At 42.9% G+C, this 12,631-nt stretch overlaps 1 protein-coding gene across 1 annotated transcript in view; it reads left to right on the top strand.

Moving 5' to 3' along the window:
* The first annotated feature begins 381 nt into the window (after nt 1–381).
* vat1 (vesicle amine transport 1) overlaps nt 382–12,631 on the top strand; it is a 22,655-nt gene continuing 10,405 nt past the window's right edge. Inside the window, 1 exon segment of the mRNA XM_076997355.1 lies at nt 382–420. Coding sequence (XP_076853470.1) covers nt 382–420 — 39 coding nt within the window.

The raw sequence follows: 12,631 nt of genomic DNA, 5'->3' as shown, positions 1-12,631 counted from the left end.
GTTCATTCTAAAGTAAGTGTGTGCACGTGTGTGTGTGAGAGTGAGAGAAAGAGAGTGTTATCCCAAAAGAGAAGTGTATAATACTAAAATTTATTCCCTTCTTCTTCTCCATTGCTGTTATAAATTCAAGTTTGCCTCTGACTGTGGGAAACCAGAAACATTTAGCTGGATTCTAAAAGCAGCCAGCAACTCCTGTCCTAGTATGTTGTAACAGTGTTTGTCCTGTAGGGGGTGCTCATTTTGATTATGCCCATTTCAACTCGTCCAGTGCTTTGGTTCCTCTCCATCTCCAGTTGGCCTCCATGTACACTGCATTCACAGAGCTCAGGGGGCCTCTGCTGGTCCTGCACCACAGGGCCGGCTCTGTCCAGGAACGCTAGCATGTCCATCATCAGGGACATGAACGGGATCATGTGTGAGGTGCATGACGCCTTAGCGTAGTGCTGCTACAGCCACCTGGAGGACTTTTATCTGCTTTCTGACATATATTTTGTGGAATAGAAATGTGGTAACTGTGACTGGATTTAGTTAAGTGTTAATTTGGAAGTGTATTAAGCAAGCCACATGGACTTGTGTGGGATTCACCAGTAGGACACTGTTGCCAGAGTTTTGGTGACATGCTGAAGAATGGCACAAAAGCTACAGAGTTACAGCAACAACTTCTCATTTTCAACATATTTCTCTTGAACTATTTTTACAATATGATAGCAAGGTTGTTTATTTGTTGCTGATAAACATACATATGCACAAATGAATTAATATATAGATGAATGAATAAAAGTAGATTACATATAGGACTTTGTTTGAAGTCTCTACCAATGTGACGTTTTCTTATTCATTTACCTTTTGTCTTGTCTTTGTGATGCTTGACCTTTGACCCTTTCTTAAATATGGCTAGTAACCACTGTCTGGATGCATGCGACCATTTTCATTACATATTTCATTAAATTTTCATTATGTCAACATTAATTAAGAACTACATTTAAATTCGGGTTTATACTTGTTATTCAAGAGTACCTAATTTTAAAATGTGAAATTAATTATATTTTCTTGCTGAGAAATCTTTATATAAATTTGATATATTGAAATACTGAATCAATCAAAGCTAAATATCCTGTTTGTGTACATTTTCAGTTTTGTGACTATATATTTTATTAAAATAGTATCACATTTGTTTCTCACTCTGTCTAAATTGTCATCTCCTGATAATGATTCAATAACTATGGTCCTTTATGTAATATCACGCCAGCTACTGCTATAGTACTGAAGGACGTTCGTTAAAGAAAAATATCAAGCTGTTTGTTACAATGTCAAAGGTGCTTAGCAAAGCAATTCAAAGCCAAGTTGCTCTCCTGACTGATGAAAAATGGACTCCGGTTAAAGTCTAGGAAACCATTTACATTTTCAAGACTGTAACCGTCCTACAGAAATGCCCTGCGCTGTTTAGAGACGAGTGCTACAAGAGATCATGGACAGACTGCTTTTCAGAGTCCACTCAGAGCGAGTTCTGAAGCACACCTGAAGCAGGGCAGCCCCGGGGCACGGCCCCGTTCGAAGCCTGCTTGGATCCTGCCGTTTCTGTCCCCTGACTCGGGGCCTCTCGGGGGGGCGGCGGTAGTCCGCCCTGGCTCTGCTCAGAGCTGTCTGAGAGTGTGTGGAAGATAACCCACATAACAGGTCTTTTTTCTGAGCTGTCCCTACATGGAGAATATAAGGTGACTTGTTGCATCGAGAGTGAAATAAGGTGAAGGAAAGATATTCGCCACCAGCCCTGTCATGTCTCCCCTAGCCAGATATCGGGTTTTTTTTTTTTGTTAGTTTTTTTTTTTTTTTCATTTTGAAAGATTGAGCATATGAATATGGTTTGTATGCTGTTGCTTTCATTAAACGTGGGATCGTGCATGAACACCCTTCATCCTCCAGCCATTGCACACCCTCAAGGGAAGGACCAAAACTCTTCCTCACGCCTTGCGGTCAAAACACCAGCCAGTGGGAACGCTGGTCTTGCCAAGGAACGTTGGTGGCACAACATCAAGGCTGGATGGCTGACAGTGGCCATAGCCTTTATTCATTTCCTGTCCCAGAGTTCCGTCACACAGGAAATGAATCATGGGGCCTGATGTGGATGGCATGGGCGACTTCCTGCAATAAGAGCAGAGTGGAGGAGTGATGAATGGCGTTATGATGTGATTCTAGAACTTTATTCAATCCCTGCGTGTCACCACAGGGCCACCGCGCTCAGTGAAGCTTGGAATAAGTACAGACGGTAGAACTGTGAAACCCTTATTTCAAATGTCTTTTAGTAATCAAGAACATAACCATGAATATGTGATTAAGATGGTACTGTACACTATGGCGGAATAGTGCTGAATTTATATTCCATATTACATGATTGTATTTTATTTATCTTCTTTATGTACTGTTTAAATGTACTGTGACCTTTTCAAGTTTTCTAAAGTTTTCTATCTCTATCACTCCCTCTGTCTCCCTCTCTCTCTCTCTCTCTGTCTCTCTTTCTCTTCTGTCACCCTTCCCCTTAATCACAAACATCAGTTTATTGATTTCTAGGACATTTTTCAGAAAATAACACTTCACTGATGGTGAGGTTGTTGTGACCAGAACAACATTATCTTTTGTAGGCAGGGCATTTGTAAGCACGTGTGTGTGTGTGTGTGTGTGTGTGTGTGTGTGTGTGTGTGTGTGTGTGTGTGTGTGTGTGTGTGTGTGTGTGTGTGTGTGTGTGTGTGTGTGTGTGTGTGGGTGTGTGTGTGTGTGTGTGTGTGTGTGTGTGTGCGTGCGTTTGTGCATGTGTGTGTGTGTGTGTGTGTGTGTGTGTGTGTGTATGTGTGTATACACGTGTTCCCATGTGGGGGTACCCCTGTACCCTACCCCTCCCAGTCCACCCCTGTCCCCCTACCCCTCCTAGTCTACCCCTGTACCCTACCCCTCCCAGTCTACCCCTGTCCCCCTACCCCTCTAAGTCTACCACTGTACCCTACCCCTTCCAGTCTACCCCTGTACCCTACCCCTCCCAGTATACCCCTGTACCCTACCCCTCCCAGTCCACCCCTGTACCCTACCCCTCCCAGTCCACCCCTGTCCCCCTACCCCTCTAAGTCTACCACTGTACCCTACCCCTTCCAGTCTACCCCTGTACCCTACCCCTCCCAGTCTACCCCTGTCCCCCTACCCCTCTAAGTCTACCACTGTACCCTACCCCTCCCAGTATACCCCTGTACCTTACCCCTCCCAGTCTACCCCTGTCCCCCTACCACTCCCAGTCTAACCCTGTACCCTACCCCTCCCAGTCTAACCCTGTACCCTACCCCTCCCAGTATACCTCGTACCCTACCCCTCCCAGTCTACCCCTGTATCCTACCCCTGCCATTCTACTCCTGTACCCTATCCCTCTCAGTCTACCCCTGTACCCTACCCCTGCCAGTCTACCCCTGCACCCTACACCTGCCAGTATACCCTGTACCCTACCCCTGCCAGTCTGCCTCCGTCTAGACTGCTCCCCTCTCCATCAGCCTACTCACACACACACACACACACACGCACACACACACACACAAACACACATGCACATGTGCATGCACACACATTCATATACCAGTGTTTTGTGTAATGTACTGTTCCAAATGCATAATTACTTATCTCCCCCTTCTACATGCTTTATGGTCTTTTCTGTCCTTAAACTGTTTTTTAAACCTCCCAGTACAAACTACATTGTCCCAAATGTACCATCAGGGATCTCACTCTGTGTACATCAATGTTCTCTTGTGTGTCCTCTAAAGTGTATTCTCTCTAATGTTGCTGCTTTCAGCACACCGAGCTGCTGATCATATGCAGGGGGCTGAAACATTTTTGTCACTCTTTTATTGTCCACCTCCTCTACATTGAAGTGAGATAATACAGATCTCTAGGATACACTTTAAAGAGTGTTATATTCTGCACAGAGATGTTTACCTAGCCTGATGTCAGTATGTTCTTCATTTAAGATTTGAATTAAACCATTTAAGACATTTCCAAGCCAGATTTTAAAGTAGATCTTCAGAAAATGACAGTAAACCGTCACCTGCAGCATTTGTGTCCAGAACTACAAGCCCTGAAACCGGGCTTTATTCAACATTCCCTCTCACATAATTTATTCTGTTTCATTACTAATCCTTCTCTGTGCTTTGGTCTCTAGATTTTTCCATAAACATATTATTCTGTTATCAAGGAATTTTAGCTTGAAATTTGTCTGAGTTTAGTTTAAAACTAAATCTAGATTGAGATATAGGCTTTTATTTTTTTTAAGAGACTCACACATACTTGGAGAATATCAATTAATTGGAGTTAATCATCATTAAAAATTTTATGATTTTGTTATTATTAAAAATATAATTATTTTAAAAATTATGTCAAAATGTCTTGTTATAAACTTTAATCGAATTGATTGATGTTCACAAATACATACATTTTGAAAGTGTCCTAATGTACTTTTCATTTTGGTTCCTCGTGCCTTTTTTTATGGCTGAGACATATTTATGACCTTTTCTGGTGCAACTAAATCTAGAATTAATATTAAACACAAATCACAATCTGTTTGGGGAAGGAGAGTTTTTATGCATGACAACATCCAAACAAGAAGAGTATGAAACTCCTAACAGAGAAGCTAATGTTCTCTTCAACGTATGTGCCTCCCAGGGTCTCCATTCACACAGTGGCTACATGGTGGTGATTTGTCACATCCAACAACCTGTGACATGAGACTTGGGTAGGTTGGATCCAAGCAGATTTATTTCCACATCCAAAACCACACGAGGTAAACAAAGTGCAAAGGGCAAAACCAAAACAGTGAGTCAGAAAGAGCCAAGCAAGATTTGTAAGCCAAAAAAATACAACATCAAAGAATCAGAATCAGATCAGAATCAGAATATCAAAGAATCAGAATTAAGAGTTAAACAGCAAGGCTTCAAACTAGGAGTCAGTGCAAAAATACATAATATAAATTGCGTAATAAGCACAAACTACACACTGGTGTGGGTGCAAGTGTTAGTGTCTGGGAGAGAGCAACCAACCCCCCCATCTCCCCACCCCCACTCCGCCCCCACCCCGCCCCCACCTCCACCCCCAACACGCCCCCACCCCGCCCCCACTCCGCCCCCACCCCGCCCCCACCTCCACCCCCAACCCGCACCCACCCCGCCCCCACTCCGCCCCCACCCGGCCCCCACTCCGCCCCCACCCCGCCCCCAGTCCGCCCCCACTCCGCCCCCACCCCGCCCACACCCTGCCCCGGCTGCTCCCAGTGCTGCAGGTGGCCCCTGGATCTGGGGGTGGATTGACCTGGTGAAAATCAGCGATTAAGGAGAGATCAAGGGTATCTTCCCCAGGCTGTAACCTTGCAGTCAGCTACTTAATACACCTGCTACTGGGATTTCAACAGTGCCCTCGCACTATAGGCTGGGGATCTAATGCACAAGTGGGAGCAGGTCTACTGCTGGTCCAGCTCGCAGGGAGGAAGAACAGAACGGCTTCAGTAAAGGAATATGAAAGATGGGAACAATACACTAAGTAGCAGGTCATTTCAGCCTGCTATAGCTCATCTACAGCAGTGGCTCATCCAACCACTTCAAACGGACCAATAAAATAGGGCTCAACGTCTTATATGGAAGTTTTGTCCTGCCTAGATAACAAAATCTCCTGACCAGGAGTTAAGGTCCATCTGTTCCATGTTTATTTCCCCTGGAACTTTTTGTCAGACCGGCCATTACAGATGATATGCTTCTTCCCGCCTCTGTCTGGTGCTCCTCATCCAGTCCTCCACTGACGCCACAGACCCTGGCAAACAGAGCACACGTTGAAAGGGAGTCATTACATCTGTGGAGCCTGGGAGAGAATTCTGTGCACACCCAGGGACATTTAGGGGCTCCAGTCACCAGAAGCGAAGTCGTCGGGCAGACCGCAGGAACAGAAAACATTTTCAAAAAGAGCCTTGGCTGCTTCCCGAGCTGTGGGAGATTTCTTTAGTGCTATAAACCTGCATGCTTTAGAAAAATTTTCTTTATCTACAAGAAAAAGAATCTCTTATATGTGACCATGGGCATTTTAGAATGGGCACAGGCCAGGCACGGAGTTAACATTTTCAGTGTGCAAGCAAGACAGCATAAAGGCAAAAAATTGCATAAAACATACTATAACCAAATAGAACTGTAAATACTACATTAAATTCAATAAAAAAATATAGAAGTAAACGTTGGTGATACTTTGTATAAAGCTACAAAGAGGGTATATAAATGTCAATAAATTTCATTTTGACGTTCAATCAAGAATGTGTTAATTGAGATAACACACAAGAGTTGGACATGTTTCTTGTGTTCAGAAATATCCCTAATTGACTCTTACAAAGGTGCTGGAGATGTTGCGCGTGTGGAATATTTGCACGCTGCACTTTTGCACAGCAGCGTTTGTAGTTGTTTGTGCTTTTAAGGAGCAAAATTTGAAATGAAAATGACCAGAAATTTTGTATGAGCTATTTATTAAACAATAAATTATATTTTCTCATTTTATGATTGAAACTATGGTTTTTCCTACTTTTCTCAAGCCTCCCTGCATAGTTGGAGCCCCGACCACTGAAGCTTCAATATACGCAGAGGTTCACGGTCTTGCTCTACAGAACATATCTGGTAACTTCCAGCTCCATGGAAGGCCACCAATGCATGTTTTTGATTAGACCTACTGTGTTCTAAATGCCAGGGTGATCAGGCCTCAGTGAGTTGTGGAGTAGATTTATCATTGGATGAAAAGGAGCAGGGATATATCTTTAAAACTACATTCTGGAGGAAATGGCTGTGTGGCTGTGAGTGAGCTGAATCTTTCTAGTTATGTCCCATTGAACACAGGGAAGTGGAAGGATAGTCTCTACTTTGATTTCTGGACTGAACTGGCACGGCTTCCCATTCTTGGAGCTGGGTTGGTATATAACTGAAAACTGAACTGAGTGATATGCCCTTCTAGCTTGTCTGATGTCACACGGCTGCTTCTAAGTATTCCAGATTTCTATACTAGAAAAGGGCTGGTTGGCCCTGTCGAGACAATGCCTCCCTTCATCAAAGGCTGCTTTCATGGCCAGAAGCTCCCTGTTCCCTAAGTGATTTTTTTTTGTCTCTGCGTTGTTGAGTTTCTGAGAAAAGAAGGCACATGGGTGTCGTTTAGGTGGTGGACTATTGAGATAAAACTGCTCCAAGCCCTGTGTCTGAAGTGTCAACCTCCACTAGTAGTGGGAGAGCAGGATGAAGATGTTTAAGAATGGGAGCTGAAGGGAACCTCACCAGAGAATTACGTGAAGCCACAACTGACCTAAAGCGACAAATGGAGCTTTGGGTAGAGGTTTGCAAATCCTAAAAATCTTAGAAGTCCTTTATTATTTTAAGATGATGTGATTCTACCACATCACACACTTTGTCAGAATCCATGCTTATTCCACTGGCCGCCTGATGTTGCACCCAAGGAAATGCTTCCTGATTTGAAATCCACACTTCTCTGTTTTGTCTAGAAGTGACTGTGTAGGAGCTTATCGCCTAAGGAGTCCGACCGGGTTGGAGAGTAAATCAAGGTGTTATCGATTTATACGTTGACCTGTCATATCTCAACATCTCATTGACAAAAACCTGAAAGAATGAGAGTGTACTCAAATGCAAATCGGATTATAAGCACTCCTTCAGTTTAACAAGGGTGGAGGCACCAGTCTTTTTTTTCAATAAAAGACCTGCCGCAGCATGACAGTGTCAAGCGTGTATCCTAATTTCAAGGCCTCGTCTTCAAGGTGAATCTCGTAACTCCGATGCCTCCTTGATTGCTCTGTTCTGCCTCCTCAAACCCATAACCCAGAAACTGATCAAACGTCACCATCTTTAAAGACACATTTACTTTTACTGCTTTTGCTTTTGGCAAATACTCATCCGGAGTGGCTTACAATTTTCACTCATGTTACACAGGTAGCTGAGTGTAGGAACCTTGCACAAGGATTCTTATAGCCATTTCCCACCAATCAGAAAAGGGCTCCTTTCTGGTTCACACACCTTTCCAGTTTGCACGTATGAGAACTTTGGTGCTGTTCACAGAAACGGCTTGTGTTTGCACCAGTTTGCACCTTTCCCATATGGCCTGTGTTTGCATCTCTATTTTTTAGAGCCAATGATGCATCAGCAGTGTAGTGTGCTATGGTAGTAACACGCTGAGAACACATGAGAGTGTTGTAACAGACGTTTGTTTTTATTCAAAAAGTGAACAAGGATCACCTTGGACGATCAATCAGTTTTAATGTGGCTAATAATAATAACGGGTAATGAACAATGTTTATACAATGGATATAACAATAATGAATAGTCATGTAAATACCTTTAGGTATTAATAACGCTTCCATAACACTTCAACAGCTGTGCATCACGTCATCGTGTGATGCAGCACGAAAGTGATGACAGAACAAACAAGGATGTCTCGATTCATGAATCTGTTGAGCACTGATTCATGAATCTGTTGAGCACTGATTCATGAATCTGTTGAGCACCGATTCATGAATCTGTTGAGCACCGATTCATGAATCTGTTGAGCACCGATTCATGAATCTGTTGAGCACTGATTCATGAATCTGTTGAGCACTGATTCATGAATCTGTTGAGCACTGATTCATGAATCTGTTGAGCACTGATTCATGAATCTGTTGAGCACTGATTCATGAATCTGTTGAGCACTGATTCATGAATCTGTTGAGCACTGATTCATGAATCTGTTGAGCACTGATTCATCCTTCCTAGCATCTAGAGCTACGACGTGAGAAAAGGAGTGAAGGAAAGGAAACGAGAAATCAGCAAATCAGTCAATTAAAGCCCTTGTTTCTGGTTTTGATAGTAGGTTCACTGGCGTCTTGGGGTGATGTGTAAGGTAATAGATTAATTAAACAGTCAAACGTGAGCTCTGAGTTGGGTGGCTATATTCTTGCTGAAGACTTCTTGCTGAAGACTTCAGCAAGGTCTAAATATCTGTTTGAGGATAGACTGGTCAGAGTTCATGCTTTCCAACATGGAGGCAAAACAGGGCAGTCACACAATTTTCTAGGCACTTTATACTCCAGCTATTTCACATTGTTTACGAGCCAACTCAACTAATTAGTGGTAGAAAACAAAATACACTCGCCTCATGCACACCAGTATAACCAGGAAGAGTGCAAGAGCAAGACAATAGCAAGTGATTACCGTGGCTACTTTATAGGTATGGCCTCTCTCTGATGCAATGCTGCCTATCTTCAAGTGTCCTTAAAGGTTCTCCTTAACTTCATGGGCTTGCACTTGTGGTTCAGACATCTAAACTGACAATGGAGATCTTTCCAGTCATCTCTTTTCCTGATGTATGCAATTACAAAAATCTCCTCATCTCCTCCCCTTCTGATCTTCTCCAGGAAGGGTTGGGCCCCATGTCCAACTCCAATAACAATGTCTCATTGAAAGGGCCAAGCTCTCCTCCCCAAATAAACTGCTTCATTGTCTACTACTGTCTACAATCAGCATGCACTCTCACCTGCTCAAAGAAGGAACATCATTCTCGCGTAGTTCATCTGTTCAAAGAAGGCACATTGTTCTTACCCAGTTCTAACAACTACTGGCCTCCAAATGTTGCAAGCCTTTACTGAAATGGTGTTACAGTGATGATGACATCCATATCTGTTCCAAAAACAACCCTGGACCCCGGGTGCCTGAAATCTCTTTAATTCCAGTGTTTATTAGAAATGGAACAGAGTGTATGCATCAAATATAGCAATATATTTATCTAATATATGATATAAAATGTGAGTCACAGCTCTTGGAGCCAAGCACACAGTTAAGTTGGCTCTTCTCAACATAAAATCACTTACAAACAAATCATTCTTAGTCCATGATTTCATAGTAGGTCGTAAACTTGATTTTATGCTTTTATCAGAAATCTGACTAACTGAATATAGCAGTGCAACTGTGTTAATTGAATTAACACAAACTAATTTTATAAATGTCAGAAAAGGTGGTGACATGGCTCTTCTATTTAAATATTTATTATTATTATTTGATGCAAGCAGTTATCACTTAGTGGATTTATCTTGTTTGATCTCTTATTATATCTTTACTATATCTTATATTACCTCTATCCTTTATCTTGTATCTATTGTCTCTTATGTTGTGTGTTAAAACACTTCTTGTACAAAAATGTACATCAATATACCTGTCACATATACCTCTACTCCCACCTGTCAGTCTTGTTGTCATGTTTAGCCCCTCCTCTGTTTATCTGTCATTGCTTTGTTTGGTTTCCCATGTATTTTCCTGCCACGCCCCTGTCAACTTTAACCACGCCCCTTGTAATCATTGTCACCTGTTTTTAGTTTAGTCCCCTTGTTAGTCTTGTATTTAAACCCTGTGTTTGGTCTTCTGTTTGTTGGTCATTGTTTGTAAGTTGTTGTGTAGAACATTTCAAGCTTATGTTTTGCTCATATGTCTTTGTTAATTTGTGTGTCAGGGTTTTCTGTTAGAGGTTCTTTGTTGTTGCTTTTCATATTTTTTAGTTTGTAGTGCTGTGTGTCCTCTTATTAAACATCTTAAAGATTCACGCTTGTATCCCACCTCCACCTGCCCACTGCTACAATACCTACCTTACCTTTAAAAGGGACACACATTTCATGGCTTTTTGGATAAATACTTTATCAGCATGACAATTAAAATCACATATAAAAGGAATCTTGTCATAATGAGTGAAAGAATAAAAAAAAGAAGTAGCGCGTTTCATTTGGTGGCAACAAACAATGAGCAAAGAGACTCGTGACATTTCAATGTTGTAACCAAGGATTCAAGAAACAGATGAGAAAACCTAAACATAAATGATACATCAAATGGTGTCGTTGGAATAACAAAGAACGTATGTTGATGTTTGCTAAATAATTACATTGCAGAAGTTCTCTGTGATGGGTTGGGCTTGTTCAAAATGCGGTTGTTTGGAAGAAAATCCCAGGGACGCTTTACTTTCCGAACCTGACCCATCCACCACTGACATTCCACAAATAACTGCTGGGCATGTGACAAGAGCTTGGCAGCACTAGCTTACTGTAGCCTACTGTCCCTACAAACTGGTCTGATCTCGTTTTGCACTGGTTTTTTCCTTTCTTGTCTGTTTTGTTTAAAACAGGAACAAAATATGGGTACATGGCAGTTTGAGAGCTTTAATGTGCCAGCCTGTGGAGCTGGTGAAAACTGTAGACTCTGCCAATGGCTAATGTGTGCGTGAGCATGCTAACCAGCCTAGTTCCTACCACAGCACCAGTTAGTGCATTACAAACTGGTGTGGGGACATGACGTGATGAAAAGAGTACGGAAACACAAAGTGGAAATGTTTTATTACAATAAGATTCACTGGCAAACTGAGTTTACACCACCTGTAATAAAAAGTCTTATACCCGCAGCACATGAAAAAATGACACATAGCTTTATAGGTTTAAACAATTACAGCCATGTGACGTGTCTTCACAGCGCTTAAGGGCAGGCCAGACTGAGATCAAGGTGCGGTGGGCCAGACTGAGAGCAGGGTGTGGTGCTTCAGCGTTGCAAAGGGACAGCGAGCGTTCTCGGGGCCAGCCAGGCTGCTGTCTGCCAGCCCCCAGCTCGTTACTGCCTGTGCTGATCTCCAAGGTCGCCAGCCTAACGGTGTATGGGGAAGGGTGCCTGGGCCCCACCCGAGCAAGACTCTTCTAATTACTTCATGTTTCCCTACTGCCGTTGTCACTGAGCTCCACTGCAATCTGTCACGCACTCTCTGCCAAAGAAAATATGGATACTGTATTTGCCCCCCGTCACTCTCTCCCCCTCCGCACTTTCTGAATTGCTCTCTTTTCTCAATCACACTCTTTCTTCATAAAAGGTTTCTTCATCTGTTATCATGGACTAATGCCAAGTTAGAGCTTTCATCAGCTTTCATTTTAAAAATAAATAAGCATGTAAATAAAAAATAAATAAAATAAAATAGAGATAAACCACACAGACAAACGAAGACGAGAACACACACACACACACACGTGTGTGTGTGCACGCGTCCGTGCGACATTGTGCGCTGCTGTCTGTGGGTGTGCCAGTGCCGACTCAAGTTCCTCTTGAATTCTCTCACGCCGATCAATCTCTAATTATTCCCCAACCTCCTCTTCAGGCTCCCTGCCCTCCGATCCCACACACTTAATTACTTTTTAAAGTAAAAAAAAAAACAATTATGCACAGATCTCTCTCTGCTTTCGTCTGTAGAACACCACCACTGTGAGGAGTGGTGGAACCCCCAACCCGCCCCCCCCCAAGCCCAGTCCCACCGAATGACAGCAGGCGCACCCCCAGAAGGCATTGCAACAGAGGCGGGTTTTTGGCATGCCTGTTGTGAGAGGATGGATTCCAAGCCATGGCGCCATCAGACACTGAATTGCTGGAATGTTCCAGCAGGTCGATGGGGTCTGAGTTAATAGCAGGGGCTGTTTCCTGCTTGTACACGATTGTGTGGAATTAATTAGATCTGTGCCCCCTGTGGCTTATGGATCCTGTGAGTAAATACAACACCACCTATTTATGATGAATTGATTAGTTCC

This window comes from Brachyhypopomus gauderio, chromosome 2 (assembly GCF_052324685.1).
Source record: "Brachyhypopomus gauderio isolate BG-103 chromosome 2, BGAUD_0.2, whole genome shotgun sequence".
Classification (NCBI taxonomy): domain Eukaryota; kingdom Metazoa; phylum Chordata; class Actinopteri; order Gymnotiformes; family Hypopomidae; genus Brachyhypopomus; species Brachyhypopomus gauderio.
This window is presented reverse-complemented; position numbering and strand designations above follow the sequence as displayed.